At 53.7% G+C, this 21,641-nt stretch overlaps 1 protein-coding gene across 1 annotated transcript in view; it reads right to left on the bottom strand.

The window, feature by feature from the left end:
- ELAVL1 (ELAV like RNA binding protein 1) overlaps positions 1–21,363 on the bottom strand; it is a 37,172-nt gene extending 15,809 nt beyond the window's left edge. The window contains exons 1-2 of the mRNA XM_047704722.1: positions 21,217–21,363; positions 9,432–9,619 (exon numbers count right to left, since the gene is read on the bottom strand). Coding sequence (XP_047560678.1) covers positions 9,432–9,603 — 172 coding nt within the window. The 5' untranslated portion in view covers positions 9,604–9,619; positions 21,217–21,363. The remainder of the gene's footprint in view (positions 1–9,431; positions 9,620–21,216) is intronic.
- Positions 21,364–21,641: the final 278 nt, after the last annotated feature.

Consider the following 21,641-nt stretch of genomic DNA (forward strand, 5'->3'; position numbering starts at 1 on the left):
CTGAAGTCTTGGGGGGGGTGCATTTAGGGGGAGGAACTACGGGTTACTAAGAAAGACATCTAGGGTCACAGAGACGTGTCCCCTCTCCTTGGTGAATCATTCAAGTGGTGACAGTGACCACCAACGGCCTGCCACGGGAGGGGCTCAGCCTAAGAGGGGAGGGGCTGTGGGTTCCTAGGAGGTCCCCAGAGAAGCAAAGGCTGAGGGATGGAGTAGAAGGAGCCTAGTCCTTTCCCTACAGGAGGGGCAGGCGGAGGCCCAGAGAAGAGAACCAACGCGCCCACCCTTACCCATCCACGCGCCATGCTAGGGGGCAGCCACTGAGTGCTGGGCACTGCTCTGGGCCTAGAGATAGAGTGGTGAGCCTCGCTTTCCTCCTCCAGGTGGTGGAGGGCACAACAGGCAGATAAGAAGCACCAGGCCTTAGCCACATGACGCAGAATGCCTCGGTGTCTGCTGAACTCAGGCCCTCTGGGAGGTAATGAGACGTGGAACCTAGCAGAGTCTAACCCAGTTTTGCCGCTTTCCTAAAACAGACAAAAAACCCCCAACAAAACCCTTTACTTTTTAGATTTACAGTTACAAAGATAATACAGAGAGTTCCTATAGAGCCTACACCCCGTTTCCCCTGGTGGTAACATCTTCCGCCAGAATGGGACACTTGTTACAACTCAGGAACGGGGACTGATATGTGGCTAGCTAACCACACTTGATCCAGATGGCCTTTGTTTTCCCCTAACGGCGCTTTCTGTCCCAGGAGGCCATCGAGGATCCCACAGGACATGTAGCCATCAGATTTCCATAGGCTGCTCTTGGCCGGGACGGCTTCTCGGACTTCCCTTGTTTTTTTTTTTTGTTTTTTTTTAAGATTTTATTTATTTATTTGACAGACGGAGATCACAAGTAGGCAGAGAGGCAGGCAGAGAGAGAGAAAGGGAAGCAGTCTCCCTGCTGAGCAGAGAGCCGGGCGTGGGGCTCGATCCCAGGACCCTGGGATCATGACCTGAGCCAAAGGCAGAGGCTTTAACCCACTGAGCCACCCAGGCACCTGACTTCCCTTGTTTTTGGTGACCCTGAGCGTTTCAAGGAGGACTGGTCAGGAATGTTGTGAAGTCTCCTGCAGCTTGGGTCCGTCAGATATTTTCCATGGTGAGGCTGGGCTGTTGCATTTTGTGAGGAAGTGAAGTGCCCTCCTGACACCCTAGGGGCGGGTGTGCTGTCCCCGTCACTTATCACCGCTAATGCTGGCCCAGATCCCCTGGCCGAGGCCGTGGGTTTGCCAGGTTTCTCTGCTGTCAAGTCCCCCTCGCCCCACACTCAGGCCGCGGAAGGCAGGCAGTGCACAGCCCACACCAAAGGAGGGCCTTGGGGAGATGTACTCTCCCTCCTTCAGGGCAGAGTAGCTACATAAACTGTCCGCAGTTCTGCACAGGTCACTTTCTTTTTTAAAGAAACAAAACCCAAACCTCACCCTCCACACTCAAACTACTTCTTTTTTTTCTTAAGCTTTTATCTCATATTAAAGAGAGAGAGAGAACAAGTAAATGAGAGCAAGCAGGGGGTCCGGAGACGGACAAGGAGACTGTACTGAGCTCCAAGCCCAGTGCGGGACTTGACCTCACGATGCTGCGATCATGACCTGAGCTGAAATCAAGACCTGGACACTTAACCGACTGACCCCCACACGTGCCCCCACACCCAAACTTCGAACGAAACTTCGAACGAAACTCCACAGGTCTGAGAGACTTCGCTCTGACCGTGGGCCGTGAGGACCCCGGAGCTGCATGCCCACGGGGCTGGGGCCCATCTAGCAGGAGAGTCAGACTCCGAAGCTCAGAAAACACGGTAGAGACTGCGGTCGGCTCCAGGCTGGACTTTAGGGCCCCTTGCGAACAGTCCAGACTACAATGTTGAAGCTGAGGACGCAGAAGGCCTGTGGTATGGACTCCCGAACTAAACTACACGTTTGCTGGGATTTTTCCTCGTAAACACCTGCTCTCCGATCCCCGCTCTACCCATCCGTCATTGTGCCTAGGCCATGAAGCCCGCTGGCCCAGTCCCCAGAGGGGCTCCTCTGCCTCTCTGGTACGCACAACCAGTGCTCGGGTCTTCCTGTATTTCTGCTCTTTCCACAAGGCCAATCCCAGTCCTGGACCACCTGTCTCCTTCACTGGTGGCGCAGGTGGCCTAAGCCCTGGTACAGAACACTAGACGCTGATGAGGACTCGTGCCCAGGCTGCGCTCCTGTGCCTCAGCCGCAGGTGGCTACTGGCGGCATATAAACATGGGTCCTACTTGGACCCACTGCCTGATTCCTTGTTTCCCTGGTGCTTGGTGGCCCTGGCCAGGCTCCCAGGGTGGTCACTGCAGAACGCCAGCTCTTCTGTCTGTGCCACTCCACAGACAGGTGCCTCCTCCTCCTCCAGGATGTGATGACAACAGCAAGTTTTCTTTCTCCCCAACGGTCCCTCCTCAAGCTCCTAGTCTTCTACCCATTCCATCGAGATGGCCCCCAAGGGTTCTGCCTCTGGCTCTTGTCTCAGTCATACATTCCTCCTGAGTGGCCTCCTTGAGCACCATGGACCCACACCTTGCAATGTCACCCAGGAAGTCACACACTGCCAGATGGCCACTGCCTCCTGTCTCAGGCTTGCTCTCCCTGCCCCTCAATGAGCCAACAGGTGTTAACCGAGCAGCTACTATGTGTCAGGACCCATGCCAGGCTGGCCAGGGGGTTCAATGATGATCATGAAGGACAGCCTGTGCCTCAATGAATGTCCCATTCCAGTGGGCAAGCTGGATGACAAACCAGCACGAAACCAATGAACAAAACCACCACCGAGGTGCTATGAGGACAGTCCCTGCTGTGGTTGAGAGGGACTGATGGGACAAGGCCGGGGTCGACAGGGCAGTTAGGAATGCTCTCTGAGGAGCCGATGACTGCAGTAAAACCCTGGGACGGCTGCGGGCAAGCAGTCCAGACAGAAGAGCAAGTGCCAAGTCTGTGAGGCAGAGGAGACGCTGGTGTGTTCCAGGAAATGAAAGGTGTCCAGCACAGTTGAATAAAACGAGCTGGGAAATGGCCCAGAGGTGGCTGCTGGGTGGAGTGGGGCCGGGCCGCCGGGCCCAGGAGTGAGACCAGGTGTGGATGCACAGGCTGGGGTAGCAGCAGGAGGACCCACCAAGAGGACCCACAGATTGGCTGCTGGAGGAGGGAGCTCAGAGGAGACCGAGTTTCCCTAAGTGCCACGAAGTAGTTCCCCACCAGCATGCCCAAACCGGGCCTTCTGGGGCCTGGAGCTGTGGGGGGGGGATCTCCGCACAGCCCGTTCTGGGTCTGGCCCTGTCCTCTTGGAGTCTGCTCAACCCTCTGTAGCGGGCACCTGCGTACAGTGGGAGGGCAGGCGGCTGAGGAATGAAGGGGAGCCCCTGGTTTGCACCCACATGAGGCCACACATGGAAGTGCCAAGTCCCGGCCTCCACCCAGCTGTTGCCCATAAAGCAACCGTGTTCAACTCTGGCTGCTTGCTAGAATCACCAGGGCAGCTTCTAAAAACGATCACTGCCCGGGTCCTAACCTGAACCCATGACAGCAGTGTGGGGGTGTACACAGTAGGAGGGGAGGCGGCATCAGTTGTTCTGAAAGCTCCCCGGCGACTGCAATGAGGAGTTGAGAGCTGCTGCTGGAAGTGAATGAGGAGAGTGGAGCCCTCCAACAGCGCAGAAGCCTGTTGGTGTGGCTCAGAGTAGGCGCCTGGGGGAAGGCCCTCACCTCCCCAAGCAGCCCCCACGTTACCGCTTCTCTAACAGGGTCTATAAGTCATGCCGGGCAACGACACAGCTCCCAAGGCCTGCCTCAGCCTGAGGATCCAAGATGTCAGGCAGGCCAACTTCCAGTCTCCCTACAGATGATTCTCCCGTCCCCTAGAGGTAATGAGCCTGCCAGGATCCCGGCCATGAAGGCGGATCAGGGGCAGCCCCCTCTCATTCAGGGCACTGGAAGACGAGCCCTGACGGAGGAAAGTCTGAGGTCTGGTGGGGCAACAGGGGTGCTCAGGGGCAGTGCTCGGGCCGGGTACGGACCCTGCACAGGCTGCTAGGGCTTAAGGAGGGAAGGACCTGCCTGGAGTCAGTGCTGGCAGGTGAGGGCAACCAGAAGCCCACGATGGGAGATCTGGAGAAGAGGGGAGCAGGTAGGAGATGAGTGAGTGAGAGAGAGAGAGAGAGAGCGCACACAGGTAGGGATGAAGCATGAATAAACTCAGGCTGAGGCCGAGGGGCGTCCTAGAGGCCAGCGCTCCCCCCAGTTCATGCTGCCCCCAGCTCTCACTCCCCACCCTGCAGGCAGAGCTCCGCGTCTCTGACTTGCTCCCGCACCAGCACAGTAACCTCCAGGGAGGTTAAATCAGATGTGCGGACACCCTGGCCTGGCTGATTCAGGGGGCCTGGGTGGGGCCTGGAACGTGTGCTTCTCCGAGGGGCTGCTGCGGGTCGGCGGCCAGCACTCCGAGAGCCGCTGCCTGGAGGAGACCCAGACAGCCTCCTTGCAAGCACTGCCCGTGCCCTGCCCGGCGGCCTCACAACCTCTGCTCTTCCAGTTCCAAACACTGCCCTCTCTCTAGACAAGGTCAAAACAGAGAAATGATGCCCCGGCATCTCCTATTACACTCGCCGACCCGAGCAGCCAGAGCAGCCAGACACTATGTCTCTCAAATTGACCCCGGGGCGGGCGGCTGGGGGAGGGGAGCACCTGTGGCCAAGGCCTCCCCTGCAGCGTGAGAGGGGACGGAGGGTCAAATTCTGCCTTTAAATGTCTGTGGGGGCTCAAGGGAGGGCTTCAGAGGGGAGAGAGGCTGGGTCTTAGTGGAGGCAGAGGGGTGACTGCATTAACGAGACAATAAATAAGACACAGCAAATGCCCCCGGAAGAAAAAACGAGCAAAGGACAAGGAGGGTATTTCACACACGAAGAGTACGGACAGCCAGGAAAGACATGAAACCAGATGAACGTCATTAAAAAGTGCATGACTACCCCAGTCAGATGTCATTTTTCACTTAGGTTGGGCGAGATGAGAACCCCCCGCCCCCCAGCCTAGGTGATGGTGGGGCAGGGCAGAATGAGAGTAAGCTGGTGAGGGGTTCGAGTCGGTACACGCTGTCCCCTCTACGGGCTCACCTCCAGAAGACCTCCAACGGCAATCACCGATGAGCGCAGACGTGCGCCAGGATGCCAGAGGTTTTCAGAAACATGCATTATGGTTCTATCCTGTTGTACACTCAGAACCGCCATACGACAGGACCCCGTGTAACTGTTCTGGTGCAGTAGTTATGCTCAGTGACAGAAAAACATTCACAGGTACAGGAAGTAAAGGTTCTCGCACGGCTTGGGTGGTGCGAGCCCATTTTTCTAAAAGCGCACACTTGCGCATGACCACAAATATGGAAAGAAACAGGTACGGAAGGACACGAACTATAACACTAACAGGATTTGGGGTAATTTAAACTTTTTTTTTCCCCGTCTTGCCTCATGTTGTTTTTCTAGAAGGAACAAAGGTCAGGCTGGCTTGGTGTGGAAGGGCTTTCCCGTAGAGGGAACAGTATTCACAAAATCACAAGACTGTAAGAGACAGGGCATGCTGGGAAGTGACAAGCAGCTCGGTCGGGCCTGAGAGGAGGGTGAGTGGACAGCCGAGTGGCTGGGGAAGGAGGAGGACAGGTCCCTGAGGAGACTTGGGAGCTGCAGGCGGGGTGTGGGCTTTGACAGGACAGTGCAGGAGGGCAGAGGCTGATTCCTGGGCCCTGTGGCGTCTGCAGAGGACCAGACACCAGGCCAGAAAGCAGGGCAGGGCTGCATGGCAGGGCTAGCTAGAACTGTGGATGGACACGCAGCAACAAATGCATGTCCTCAACACAGGCGCTGGGGCCTGGCAGCCAGAAACACCCTGAATCTTGAGGCCAGCCCGTCAAACCTTCCCAGCATCCTAGCCACCATCCGGTCCTCACTCCTCCTGTTGCCCATGACTGGCCAATGGCTGGCACTCGATAGATATTTGTTGAGCAAATGAATGGCCGTGCCGATTAGCATTTCCCCCTTCACTGGGCATACTCATTCATTCATTCAACGGGCACTGATTCTGACTGTATCTAAGGAGCTAATAGGGTCCCCGCCTCTGAAAACCATATGGACCTCCTGGACCAGAAAGTTCTAACTTAGTGCAGTGTGGAAACCCACCCGGCCATCTGAGCAGTTGTTATGGGAACCCAGACAAGGAGCATCTAAAGCTGACACAGCTGGTCCAGGAAAGGTGACCCGAAGCAAGGAGGGCCCGGGACTGACAGTGACAGGGGCACATGCAGACTGTTTAGACTCCTTTGCCACAGTGAAGAGAGCCTTCTGGAGGAATCATGGGTGGCTGGTTAGGAGGCCAGAATGCCAGTGCAGGCAGAAGACAACATGGCCTCATCTGGATCTGAGGCGGGTAGTGGGGCGGGGGAAGGGGTGGAAGGAAAGGGATGGAAGCATCCAGAAGAAGGAGTGCCAGCCAATCATGCTTAGATTTCTGACTGGAGTCACTGAGTGAACACTGGGGCCACCTGGTAAGATGTAGAGGCTGCGGAAAGGCTGGGGAAAGACTGAAGGTGAGGGGTGGAGGGGTCTGAAGGTCGGGAGAACGTTCTCGTTGAAGCACAGGTGGACGACTGGGGCTACAGGAAAGCTTCGGGGGTGCATCCGCTCTCCCTGGGGGAAGCAGCAGCTTGGGAATAACCCTAAGGACCATCTAAGTTAATGGCCAGGAAGGAGCTGCAAGAGGGAAAGCAAGGCCTCAGGGCTGGGAGAAAGCCAGGTAGGTGGTTCATGGAAGCCAAGGAGGAGGGGAAGCTTCCAGAAGGAAGAGAAGACCATCAACTGACGGCTCTGTGAATGGGAGGGGAGGGAGGACAAAAACTAGGGCGGAGAGGAAGGATACTGGCAACATCTGGCAACGTCTAGGGGCATTTTTTTTTTTACTTGACATGACTTGGAAGATGCCACTGGCATCTAGCAAGTGGAAGGGATGCCGCTCCACATTCCGCAACGTAAGACGCCACCTCTGCCCCCAAGAATTGTCCAGTCCCAAGTGTCTTGAGTAGAGAAAACTCTGAGCTGGAGGGTCAGGAACCTCAGCAAGGATTCTTTTAAAGTGAACAGACACGAGCGTGTCTGAACGCTGGCGAGGTGATCGCAAAGAGATCTGGGCAAGCAGGTGCTCGCCTAGCCTGAGGTTCCCAGGATGTGGAGAGGGGCAGGGGTGGAGACGGCTGTTATTTTCCCAGTGAGGTGGGAGGTAATCACCGGCCCGGGGTGAAGGGTGCAGACGCGGTTGCTGTGGGGGCCGGGGATGCCTGTGTTGTGGGCTGAGCTCCGCTGGGAAGGGGCTTTGAGAGGGCACCCATCTATCTGCCTGGACGAAAGACTCTCTCCAGGGTGGGCTTCGTTAGCCCGGCTAGGAGGGAGCAGCTAGACGAACATTTCCCTGCTTGGGGTTTCACCAGAGCAGCCTAACAGAGGACAGAGGGGCCGTGCAGCTGGCGAGGTTTCCGCACAACAGCGGCAGGAGGAGAGAGGCGGATGCAGTGCGCCTCTCGTGAAGGTGGGCTCTTTTCAATTTAAGGAACTGCTAGCAAGACGCAGAGCTGAGATTGGAGCCTGCGACCACAGACTCCACAACTCTTCGTATGTTACACTTATCTTGCCTGAAGAGGAGGAAAAGTTTATCTCCGAACTGAAATAATTTCCAAATTACACTTTGTTGCCTTTACCCCATTCCCGAAACCAGTTCTCTCTGGACTGATCTTGCCAAATCTAGGTGTTCCTATCATCAGAGTTCACATTCCTTGGAAACCACAACAAGTCAACAAAGAGTCAGGTACCGTGAGAATGCTGGCAAAATTGGACTGTAATGTTCAGGAATATCCACGGGGCTAAAAATTCCCTTCCGTCAGAACATAAGAGGAGAAAGGCAAGACTTGTTAGTAGCATAGGAGAATTTTAAAACACCTCTGAACAAGGACTCTTCTGCAGATGGTCTCCCGAAACAGGAGAAAGATAATAGCTTCTAGAACATTCTAACACCGTTAAAATTTGTGTATTATCTACAATTCCTGGTTAGAAGATGTTTATTAAATCACAGACTCAGAATTGGAAGAAGAAAACTTCTGAAGTCAGTGCCCCCTCTGATGAACTAATTCCCTACACAGTAGTCAGCCGGCCTCGACAGGACTCAGCCCGGAGACAGGCAACTTCAGGCTCCTGGCAAAAGCTGAGAATCGATGAAGTAAGACGATGGGTACATAGGGCTTAATATATTACTTTCATGCAGATCAGAATACCAGATATTATCTTATTTCCATAATAAAGTTTTTCTTGTGTGTTTTTTTTTTTTTTTTAACTTTTAAATTAGTTTTCAGTGCAGAGAACCAGTCTCACAACCCAGGGTGGCAGCCAGAGCCCTCTTTGGTGGGTGGCAGTCGGGGAGGGGGGCGATTATCTGCCCATTCCTCAGCTCACCGGAGCAGAGAGGAAGAAGGATGAAGGAAGAGAATGGGGCGGGTGTGGGGGAGAATAAGGGTAGAAAGAAAGGGAGCAGAAGACAGGAGGAGGAGGAGGACAGCTCCTTAAAAGCAATGTTCCTCCGTAGGACAGAAGGAAGGAAGTGCTTCGTAGCACCTAATCTTTCCATGTTTTCCTCCTTGAAACCATACTCTCGGGTTGGAAGTTGCGCAGTAAGGACAGCCTTCCCAGGTGTCTTCAAACCCTTATGAGGCAGGTAAGCACTAGGACGTAGGAGCCACCATCCCCACTTTAGGTGTGGGGACACTGAGGTTTAGAGGTCGCACGTGGAGGCAGTGGAGAGCAGGGCTCTTAGCCGGCATCCAATGAGACAGCCTGCCTGTCGATCCACGGGGAGTCCCGCTCTCACCCCCCAAGAGTTCAAGCTCTGCGTGTTTCCGATGTCCCAGCTGATGGTGTGATGGCAAGCAGCACAGGGATACTCTGTGTTCTGCCACGGGACTGACCGCACACGGGGACCCAGGAAGACAGGGAAGGACGTGCCTGGACCAGAGTCCCTTCCACGCATGGGACCGAGCCAGGCCGGGCTGTCACGCATGTTCTTTGCTCTCTTCCAGCTGTCAGAGCCGCCCCCATTTCTGGTGTCCCACCCCCCATCTCACTCTGTACATGCTCTGTCTCAGGAGGCACTCTTCCTTTTTTGGAAACCGCTGTCCAATCTGCCACCAGGGCGGCGGCACAGCACAGTCCGAGGTAACTACGGAACCTGACAACCGTCATCGCAGGGCTGTGGCTCTTCTGCCCTGAGGAACCGCGGCCACAGAAGCCGGTGCTTAGTGGGACCCCCAAGTCCCCCCTATGAACCCTCTCCGTTTCTTTACCTGCTACTTTATCCCGAATGAGTTTTGCAGACTCGACTTCCCCGATACTGCTGAACAGACTCCGCAGCTCATCCTGGGTCATGTTCTGAGGCAGGTAGTTGACAATTAAATTCGTTCTCCCGATATCATCCCTGCAGTCTTCGGCCATGTGGTCTTCATAACCATTAGACATTGTATTTTTTAAAAATCTGTGGAGGGGGGAGAAAAACCAAGTCAATTCCACATGTCCGTACTGCACAACATTAAGGCAAAACGAATGACTGGCACTTAGGGTTTTTTCTTTTCAACACTGCAAGTTCAACTGCACATAAAAACCCGCACGTGGAGGTCTACGGCGGCCTAATTCATAACTGCCCCGCGGCTGGAAGCAGCCCACATGCCCTTCAGTAGGCGAAGGAAGGACAAACTGCTATTGTCCGCGGCCTGCACACAATGGATGGTTATTTGGTGACAGGAGGAAATGAGCTCTGGAGCCAGAGACTGGGGGAGGCCTTAACTGTGTATCGTTAAGTCTGAAAGGCGACACACCAGGCGACACCGGTTATAGGACATCGTGGAAGAGATGAAACCCAGAGTAGGTAAGAAGACCAGTGGCTGTCAGGGCTCAGAAGGAAGGGCGGGAGGCGCAGAGGACTCAGCGTGGTGAGGCTATCTGGGTCATCCTGTCATGGTGCATACAGGTTAGCACGTATCTGGCGAAACCCAGTGAAGGTGCACATGGAGACTGAACCCGAAGGCAAACTATGCGCTTGAGCTGGTCCATATCCACACTTGCTCGTGGATTCTAGCAAAACGCCGCACCGACACACGACGTCCCTGAGAGGGAAGACTCTGACGGACGCCTGCTCTGTACTTCTTTGCAGTCTTTCTGTACACCTGAAGCGGCTCTAAAACAACAACCGTCTCTACTTACTAGGGCGCCTCAAAAATGCTACGAACGGGGGCGCCTGACCAGCTCAGTTGGTGGAGTGTGCGACTCTGGGTCTCAGGGTCCTGAGTTCAGGCCCCACGCTGAGTGCGGAGCTGACTTAAAAACAAAACAAAACGAAACACCGACAACCAATTCCAGCACCATCATTCAAGCTCCTGCGAAAAGTGTTCGGGTTGTCTCGAGAGCTTTCCAACGCTTCCCGATCGCCTTCTCGCATCTCCGCGCACCACAGTGCAGATGGGTACTGAGGAGGCCGTGATGTGCACCTGAGCACCCCGACTCCAGCGCCCCATCTCTGTCCTCAAGCCGGGAGACAATGGTTCCCTGCATCCCTCTATCCCAAAGGCCATGGCGACTGAGCTGGTGAAGAGATCTGGGTTTCTCTACCAGTTGGAGGAACGCGGTCTTCAAAGCTTGCAGGCTCTGGAATGCCCTTAGCCACCCGCAGAGGTCTTCTCTCTCAGTGGCAAACACCATGGCACAGCGATGGCTTCAAAGAGAGTCCGGATCAACACGGCCGAGAGCATCGGGACCGCTCTTCTGAAAGCACAACTCGCGCTGGGCTTGCTCACAAGTCCTGCTGCGCCCAGCCACGTCATCTAAGATGTCCCACGTCCCTGCCTCTAAATATGCAGGCACTGACCCCCACGGGGCTGAAGTGTCATCAGCGGAAAAAGGCCCCGTGGCCTACCAGCCAGGAGGCCTCAGGAGCAGCCCACCCCTTTCTCCAGATGCCTCTGCCCAGCCCTGCTTTTAGGCTTGAAAACCCAGTGCCCGCTGTCAGGAGCACTCAGCCTTCTTTAAAAATAGCCTTGCCAGTGGTTATATAAAAACCTGAACACAGCTCCCACCTCCCCCTGAGTCAGCACTGAGAGAGGACTTAGGTGTGGTTTTGAGTTTGGGTTTTTCTTCCCCTGCTAGAAACAGGTGTGACTTCTCTCCTTCCTGCCTCCTGATTTGCTTCGGACTGTACACAACATGTGAAGTTAGTGCACTCTCCCAGTATTTCTTTTATTTACCTGGAAATGTTCTATGCTCCCTGTTCTTTATAAAATAGGTTAGCATCTAAAGCCATAAAAGAAAATACAGGGAAGTGAGACTTCCTAAGATTAAGAAGTTCTGTGTGGCAAGAGGCACCACATGCAGACAAGCAGCGGACTTGGAGAAAATGCTCGCTACCTACTACATTATTTAGGCCGGCGGTTCTTGGCGTGGGTGATTCGGCCCCCCAGGGGACACCGGGCCGTGTCTGGAGACATTTCTGGTTACCACGACTGCGGGTGGTGATGTGCCACCGGAACGTAGTGGGGAGAGGGCGGTGGTGCCACAAGGCCCCGGATGGCCCCCACAACCAAGAATTGTCCAGCCCCCAACGTCAACACTCCCAACGCTTAGACCACTTCATTCTGAGCATCTACAAACTCACCAGAAAGAAGACACATCCTTAACAGAGAAGGGGACAAAGGATATGAGCCGCAACTAACAGATGCCAGCGATTCATGCTAATAAACCAAGAGCCCAAACTCACAAATAATGAGGAAAATGTGAAGTTAAAAGAGATGCCACCGGGGCACCTGGGTGGCTCAGTGGGTTAAAGCCTCTGCCTTCAGCTCAGGTCATGATCCCAGGGTCCTGGGATCGAGCCCCGCATCGGGCTCTCTGCTCGGCAGGGAGCCTGCTTCCTCCTCTCTCTCTCTCTGCCTGCTTCTCTGCCTACTTGTGATCTCTGTCAAATAAATAAATAAAATCTTTAAAAAAAAAAAAAAGAGAGATGCCACCTTCTGTCGGTCAGATACAAGACCGCCCAGGATGGACAAAATCTAGCGTTGTAGAGAAGGATAAGGCAGACGGACACCCTGGTATGCCGCTGATACAAGCATGAAACGCTAAAGGCTTCTGGAGGATGCCCTTGAGTTCCACACCAATGCCACCCTCTGTTTCAGGACCGTTGGACCTGTTCTCCAGAAATAATCACACACATGTGGGGAAGTATGTGTGAGGACCCCAGGACCCCACAGCAGGTACAAGTGAAATGCTGGGTATAATCTAAATATGAATTAAATAAACACCAATTTTCAGGAGAAAGCATGTGACCACCAGCATTAATGGGCTTAATCATGAAAAACTCCAGAAATCTGTTAATGCATCTGCAGCCGTGAGGCTTTCAGATAGATCATCAGCTCAAACACAAACACACACATTTGCTAAAGCCTGAACCCAAGTGCAAGGGCTAACTCTGAAAAATTAAAATGCACATTTGCTTGAAATGTGATTCAAACATTTCTCTTCTCCCTTCCTTTGTTTTTCTTCATCCCTCCCTCTCCTCACCTTTGTTCTGAGTTAGGGACCTACTCTCCCATCTTCTCCCTCCCCCTGCTTTCATGGATGATGAACTGAGCAATAACGACCCCATTCTCATTATTCAGAGTGGGGTGTCGTGCATGCCCAGTAAAAAGATGACTTTCTTAAACAGTGGATGGCCCACCACCTGTTTGTATAAATAAAGTTTTATTGGCAGACCGCTATTCTCATTTGTTTATGTATTGTCTGTGGCTGCTTTTGCACTACAGTGACAGAGTTGAGTAGTTGTGACAGAGACCAGATGGCCCAAAAAGCTGAAAATATTTACCATCTGGCTCTTCACAGAAAAAGTGTGACGACCTCTGTTCTAAAATATAAAAAAAGAAATTTTCTAAGAGAAAATCTTTGTGACCCGGGGTGAGGCAAAGATTTCCGAGATACCACACCAAAAGTACAATCCATTTTTTAAAAATGGACGAACTGGATACCATCACAATGTAAAACTTTTGCTCTGCAAAGCTTACAGGCTACGGAGAAGAAGAAAATATTTGCAAATCACATATCTGAAAAGGGACTTGCATTCCGAACATACATTAACTCTCAAAACTTAGTAAGAAGACAACGTAACTTTAAAGAGGACAAAAGACACGAACAAACAACGCACCAAAAGATATATGGACGGCAAACAGACACAGGAAAAGACGTTTGGCATTATTAGTTATCATGGAAGTGCAGATTAAAACTAAATTACGATACCACTACCCATCTGGAATGAGAATCAAGACAACGCCACCCATTTAGAACGGTTAAACCAAAATAAAACAAAAGCAGGCAGATGACAGCAAAACAGACGTTATCAAGGATATGGAGAAACCAGAATTTTCATGCATAGCTGGCAGAAATGTAAAAATGTTAAAGTCGTTTTATTTTTTAATTTTTTAAAATTTTATTTATTTACTCGACAGAGCACAAGCAGGGAGAACGGCAGGCAGAGGGAGAGGGAAAAGCAGGCTCCCCACAGAGCAAGGGGCACCCAACGTGGAACTCGATCCCAGGACCCCGTGATCACGACCCGAACGGAAGGCAGCTGCCCAACCGAGCCACCCAGGTGTCCCTTAAAGTCGCTTTAGAAGACGTAAGGGCCGTTTCTGAAACATACGCTTTCCAAGACCCAGCAATTCCATACTAGTAGTCATACAAGAGAGAAGTACAAAGCTACGTTCGTATAAAAACCCACACGCCAAGTGTTCACAGCGGCTTTACTCAGTCACACCCCAAACTGCAGCAGCCCAGATGCCCTTCGAGCCATCAGCGGCCAGACTAGGGAAGGCCACACAACGGAGCTCTGCTCCCAGTAAGAAAAGTGCTGCCATCCACGCAACTTGAATCAGTCTCAAATACACTCTGCAGAGTGAAAGGAACCTGACTCCGAGGCTCGTAGTGTAAGGGTGCGTCCTGGCAAAAGCAGAACTGCAGGGATGGACCAGTGGTGGCCAGGGGCAGGGAGCAAGGGGGGCGCTGAGTACACTGGGGGAGCACAAGAGAGCACTTCTGTTTCTTGGGGACTGTACCTCCCATGTCTTGATGGTGGAGGTAGTAACACGACTTTACACGTTTGTCAAAACTCAAAGAACCCTACACCAGGATTTCAAGTGAACTCGAAAATAAATTTTAAGATTTAAAAAGTGAGCCTTACTCCACAGCACTTGGGGTCCTTCCAATGCCCCCGTAAGGCTGAGCAGCCTCTGCGGACCCAGTTCTTAGGTCAACTGCCCACGACAGAGAAACCCAAACCCCAAACACAGCACGGCTTCTCAAGCTGTGCTCAAGGAGGAGCAGGGCCGCGCCGCCCTGCTCTCTGTGTTCCTCCCCCTGACCTTTCCAAATCCACGTCCCTAATCCCTGGCCAAGCCAGCTTCTGTCAAGCACCAACCACAGCTGGGCCTGACTTCCAAGTTGTAGCCACTTCTGGCCGCCCCTTGGCTTGTCAGGCTGTCTCCTCTTGCTCGGGGGCTCTCTAGGGAGACGTCTCCAGGTCAGCACATTCGGAGGCCCCTGTCCATGGTGGCCCCGCCCACTGAGGCTCAGAGGCTTCGGTACTGTGCTCACGGTCAGGGTCAGCCATGGCGTGGTTCACAGTGGCAGCGCGGGGCCTCCAACTCTCGCTACAGAGCAGTCCCCCACTTCACAACGTGGCCCTTCGCTCCAGCTTCTTCCCTAGAGGGCGGCAAACCTCCCTATCTCCGTGCCTCTGTTCCGGCTGCTCCCTTTACAGAGACTGTCCGCTCTCTCCATCACCTCCTCACTCATCTGTGAAACGTCCCCCCGGACAATAGGCTGCTCCAGTTCCCTGGGGCCCACACGCCATTCAGCCCGAAACTTTACAGATGCACGAATCACTCTAGCTCCTAATTATTTGCTTTTCACCCACATCGTTGGTGAGAGCCTGGAGGGCCAGTGGGGTCGGGGATGGACAGACACCAGGTCTGAGTCACCTGGGAATCGTGTGTATTTGCCACTTCATGTTAAAGGGCAGCTGAAAACTGTACTAACAGTCTTAATATATATAGTAGCTTACTTTTTTTTTTTTTTTTTTTTAAGATTTACTTACCTATTTTAGAGTGAGAATGCAAGAGCAAACGGGAGAGGGACAAGCAGACTCCACGCTGAGCACAGATCCCAACGGGGGGCTCGACCCCACGACCGCGAGATCACAACCTGAGCTGAAACCAGTCAGACGCTCAACCGACTGAGCCACCCAGACGCCCCAGTACCTGACTTTTACTTACTTACCCGTCCCATCCCACAGAATCAAACTCCATTGTAGAGGGCAAACAGGGAAACTTAGTTTAGCAAAACAATTCCTGCTGAGCTGGAATCATTTCCAGTAACTGCATGTCCCATGGAGAAGCCCTGTTTGGATGATCTCTGAGGGTTTTCAGCCCCAATGCACTATTTTCAACAATCCTGGTTGTCTGTGAGACTTCAGCAATGCTGTTCCCATCAGTAGTATTACCACTATGCACATAGGGAAGATATTATGTGTATAAAGGACGTGAAAACTTACACAGGTAATATACACGTAAAGCACCAAGACTAGTTCCCATTAGGCACCCCTGAGAATCTGTCTCATTTGATATTCACAGAGCAGCCTTGCTGAACTACTCAAGCCAGAGCAAAACTAGAACAGTCAAATATGTCCTCAGGCTCAACCTTGACACTTCACACATCACATGATGGGGCTTGGACTCAATTATTTCTAAGGTCCCTTCCAGATGTAAAATTCTGAGTTCTCCAAGGTAAAAGCCTCAGGAATGTCAGGTCACCGAGGAAACACTCGAGGGTGCCAGAGACAAAGTGAATGTACCCCCTGACCCAGTTACAACTGCTATGCGAGGCAAGGGCTTAAGTGAACACGGCACGTATTTCCTTATTCGCCCCTTCCCGCAGCCCCCGGCGTGGAGAGCTGCCGGACCCGGCCAGCCCCGGCTGCGTCACAGCAATTCAATATCCACTAGGCTGAAAAGCTTCGCGTAGAAGCACATCAGGTGCAGCCAGTGTCTGGCCCAGTCCAAGTGCTGCGCGGGCCTGCGGGGACACGACTGGCTCCACAGCCCCGTGAAAGAGTTCTCGCTCCTTTCTGGCTGGTCGAGGCCACTCCAGGGCTCTTGCAGACAACCGCAGAGCAACATGGCATGGCAAACTCCCGGGATGCGGAGTCTGACAGACCTGCGCCCCAATACTACCCTACTGCTGATCAGCTGAACAACTGTGGGCTGGCACTTCCTTTCCTGGAGCCTCAGTCTCCTCATCTGTGACATGGGGAGGGCACCACATGCTTCGCGGTGCCCAGCACAGCTCCTGACACTTGGCAAGTGGCCACTTCACCCGCCTCCAGGTCCACGAAGGAACGCTTTGACTCTTTGCCCCAGAACCCTGGAAATGATCCAAACTGCTGATGCCATTTCTAATGGGCCTGGGCTCCGTGGGAGTCACACCAGTCAAGGCTCACGGCTGCAGCCTTACGTATGTGGAACACCTTGTCTATGCTCACTCACCATCAACTGCACACACCAGCCTGGATGGGTCATCTGGCCTCTCACTCTGTCCACCAGAGACATGAACCTTACTCCAGCCCTGTCCCCTTCCTCCGACTTCACTTACAAAACGGAGTCCGCCTCCCTGACCTCCCAGTCTCCAACTGCAGGCACCCTCAAGTCCTCTCCTCCTGCTCTTGTCCCCCTCTTCAAGCCTCTTCTCCCTCTGAGTTACTTCCCCTGGTGGCAGGACACATTTGTCCCCCAAGCCACCTCTCTCCCTCCCCCATACCTAAGCAGGCACCAAAATCTACCAGTTGCACATCGGCAATGTATCTCCTTCTCCCCCATCTCTCTGACACTATTCTGGTTTGGGTCCCTTTATCTCTAACCTAGACAGAGTCCCAAACGGTCTCCCTGCCACGTGACTATTTCAAACCCAGTCTCTCCAAACCCAACCAGGCCTTTTCCCTCCAAATCACTCCTCTGCCTTCTGTTTCCCCCTCTGTGAATCCTTCCTCCAGTAGAGATGTCTCTTTGCTGGGTGGCTGGATCCAGTCACTCCCGAGCCCCCTTCTGGCCCTCCCTCCCCCAAGAAAACACAGAGTGCCAACCACATGCCAGGCACGGAACAAGGTACTGGGTATATGAGATAAAGGAACAGTCCCAGTCCCGGTCCTCCTGTTCAGGCCATTACCAGGCCACCTTGTACCACAAAAGCATCCTGACCAGCCCATCCATCCTTAAGTCTCCCCCAGAAAAACAAACTTCCAAGATCACCTCTCGTCTGTATCCAGAAACCCTCTACCACCTGACCCTGACATACTTTTCTAGACTTATCTCCAAGTTCATCCTCTCAACCCTCTCTGCCTGCCCCAACCAGTCCACTCAGGCTTCCGGACCACTTTGTCTCTGCTCTCTTACTCACCCTGGGCCACTGGCTGCACCTTAAAACTCCTGCCCATGCCTCTTTGATCACAACGATCGGTATGGACACCAGCTCTTTCATAAAACACAGAAACCCAGCACCAGACAATCCTTTCTTTCAACACTCACAATGCTGTCACCACCCGCCGCTTACCCTTTTGCTACTTCATATCTACACAGGTCTCTTCTCCCCAGCTCAGGCTGGAAGTTACTCAAAGAGGCAGTTTCTTTCCCTTCTCCCTATTCCCCATGACAATGCACAAGCAGTCACGTTTCATGTTTTCAACCTACAAAAGTGTGACCATCGACTTGGCCAAAACACACAGAGGCCCTGGGTCAAGTGAAACCAACAGTGATCATGAAAGCGAGTCCCCCCCCCAGCATGTACGGACGTGGACAATGCCTTCTGTCCCCTCTCTGCTTCACAGCATATCCACTGCACGCTTTCCTATGTCTGCATTTCAAACTGCTCCTTCTCTTGCCTCTCCTGTTTCTCTTACTGACCACCGGCCTTCTACCGGTCCCTCAGGCGGAGACCCAGAATCACCCACTGGTGTCCTCTCTTACTCACATCCCATATCTAAATACCCACAGAGTCCTGTGTCTCTTACCCCCCAACCATGTCTCAAACACATCCCCCTCTTTCCCTGCCACTACAGCTCTGGGTCACATCCGCAGCTTTTCCTACATAGAGCAAATCGATCACCTTCTAACTGGTTTGCTGGCCTGCAGCACCGTCCCCCTCCAACTCTGCTCTAACTCCTGTGCGCAGATCTGACTCCTTCACTTCATGGACTAAAATCACCCCTGGCCTGGCCTACAGGACAACACCCTCTGCACACCAGTCATAGGAGTCCTCTTGCCACTATCTACTTCGCTTTGCTTGCCCCTGAAGGATCAGACCCCAAATGGTTCCTGGAGCAAACCAAGATGTTCCCACTTCCATGCTTTTGCATACGCTCTTCCTGTATCCTGCAAAGCTGTTCCCTGTGGTCTGTGCCTGGCTAACCCGCACCTCCCCCCCACCATTGCTTGGTCTCCTCCAGGAAGCATTATGTGATCTCTTTTGCCTACCCGGCCTAGGTGAACAGTCTCCTTTTCTGCGCTTACACATCAGCCAGTGCATAACCCTCACTGCACGTGTGGCTAAATCTGCCCACACTGTAATCACCACTGCCTCTGAGAGCCTAGCAGCGGGGCAGGGAGGGTTGGTTAAAGGAGGGAAGCAAGACTCACTTCCCTTCTGTAGGCTGCTTTCCTCTGGTCTTCCCCTGACTTACAGACTCCGGCCGGCCTCGCTGCTTCACTATTGCCACCTAGGGGCAAAAGGCGGCAACTGCACTTTCCTCGCCATTCAGCATTTAATTTGGCTCAATTGAATGGGATGGGAACACAGGGGAGGGAACGGTTAGCCGATTCCAGGGCGGGTCAAGGGGGAGTGGCAATCAGAGGAGGCTCCGAATGGTAAGCGAGCTCTGAGCGGGGTCTTGCAGCATGAGGAAAGCATCTCTAGGTGGAGGAGAACTGGGAAGTTCTAGGCCATGTGGACAAGGGGCAGAGAGGATGGAGTTTCAGGTCCAGGTGCAGGTGAAATGCAAAAGGGAGGGAGGGTTAGAAGATGCGAGACCTGAGATCCCAAACTTTTGAGTCACCTAAAGAGGGGAAAAGAATTAAAATTCGTTCCACACAGAAAACTTTTAATCAGGAGTGATGATCAGATCTGCATTTTAAAAAGACAACTTTTGCTGGAGTATGAAAGGATAGAGACGGGAAGCAGAGAGTGAGAGAAGCAATAAAGCAAGCAGTGAAGAGTATTTTCATAATTCTCTCGTTTTCGATTTGCTGCACCATGACCGCAGACTCAGCACATCCAAAGCGAACTCTGCCTCCTCCAAAACCAGTGCTTCAACAGAAACATTATTTATTTCCACATTTTGAGATGTTTGTGTATCTCAGCCTCTTTGTAGACCCTGAAGTCACAAAATTGTGTAATAGATCCCAGCACAAAGCCTCGCATACAGAAGACGGTGAATGAAAACTGAATGGAATTCCTCTCGGGATTCCCTGGACACTTGTGACCGTAAGAGCGATAAAATCTCATGGTTAAGAGTAAGGATTTTGAGTCAGAGGGCCTGAGTTCAAATCCCGCCTCGGCCACCTTATGGTGCGAGACTGGTCATAACAAGTGACCCATCTAAGCCTTGGTTTGTTTGTCCTGAAGATGGAAGTTACAACAGCCCCTATCTCAAGGGCTGGAGATAAAGATCTGTAAAGGAACAAGCCCATAGTAAATCCTCACTAAATACTGGTGATTACTTATGACATTATCTATTCAGTGCTTACCGTGCTCAAGCCATTGCTAGGGGCTTCCCACACCCTTAAATCTGCACAGCAATTTTCCCATTCCATTTTATAGATAAGAAAACTAAGGCTGCCACAGTTGAATTTGTACAAGTTCTTGGGAGCCTTGGATCCCGATGTATCAGAGATGAGGCCGGAGGAACTTTTAGTAAAAGATCCTTTAGTTCAGTGGTGCTTCTGCTGTGTGTGTGATACTTTTGACAATACCTGAAGACATTTCTGATCTTCACAACTGGGGGCGGGGGTGGGGGGGAGGGAGGAAAGGAAAGAGATCCTGCGGGCATCTAGTGGGATGCTACTCAACATCCTACAATATACAGGACATCCTCCCCACCCCACCCCCACCCCCACCCAGCGTGATCAGACCCAAAATGTCAGTAGTGACCAGGTTATGAAATCCTTCTCCAGTAGGACCATCTTTCCCATTTCCCCACTTCTGGACAACTGACCATACAGATCCTACATGAATACTTTTGGTAAGGGGGGGGGTTCTGTCCCTCCCGGGGCAGCGCATGCAAAAGTTCTTCTCCACCTGCCTGCACACAGTAGGTATCAGAACCCATTTTAATAAGCCTAGCAGCAGAAGAGACCGGAAAAGGAAGAGCATCCATCCCCCATTGTTCAATTGCATGCAGGTTGTGTTTTCAACACACACACACATATTTTACAAATCCCAACGTCCCACGCCCCAAAAACAGCTTTGTTAGAGATGGCGTTCAAAAAATACATATTTTTTTAGGACTCCCATACATTCGGAAAGGTATGCACACTTCTAAAAGGACCTCAGATCGACCGCGGTTCTCTGACAACGACTACAAAAGAATCTGTAGGATTTCCCCGGGGAGCGAGCCCGTGGGCCGTGACCTCTGCGCGCCGAAGGCGCTCACCCCACTCCCTCGCCTCTGGCTTCGCTCTCCCGCCCCCGGCTCCTCAGCTCCCAGGACTGCTGGGGCCCCGGCCGCGGAGCCCGGCCGCCAGGCGCGTGCCCACGCCGTGGTCCCCCTCGCCCGCCCCTCGCGGCGGCCGAGGAATCCGGCCCGGGGCCTGACGCCGGCGCCCACACCGGCCGGCCCCCGCCCGCCCGCCGCGGCCCGCGCGCGTCCCCTCCCGGCCCGGTGCGGCCTGGGCCTCGGCCGGTGCAGGCCCGCGGGCGCCCGCGGCCGGGCCAGGCGAGCTCAGGCCTGCCGCGGCCTACCCCGTCGGGTGCCGCCGAAGGCCCCCGCCTCACCTGGACGCGGGCGGGCGGGCCCGGGGCTGCTCCGGGGCGGGCGGGCGGCGGCGGCGCGGCGCTAACGGCTCCGCTCGGCCTCGGTAGCGGCGGCGGCGGCAGCGGCGACGGCGACGGCGGCGGCGGCTCCTCCTCAGCGCGCACGACCCGCTCCGGCCCGCGGCCCGGACACGCCCCCCCGGCGCGCGCGCCCATTGGCCGGCGTCCGCCACGGCGCGCTTCTCATTGGCTGACGTGCCTGTCTCGGCGCCCCGGGGCGCGCGGCGGAGGCGGGACTTCCGGCAGGCGCCGCCTGCGAAGGGCTCGGCGGCCGGCGGAGACGCGGGTGGCCGGCGATGGCCGCGGAGGAGGCCGGCTGGGGCCGGGCTCATGGAGGCCGACGGAAGGCGGTGGCCAAAGAACCGCGCCCCTTGCCGAGCGCATGC

Source organism: Lutra lutra, chromosome 1 (genome assembly GCF_902655055.1).
Source record: "Lutra lutra chromosome 1, mLutLut1.2, whole genome shotgun sequence".
NCBI classification, from domain to species: Eukaryota; Metazoa; Chordata; class Mammalia; order Carnivora; family Mustelidae; genus Lutra; species Lutra lutra.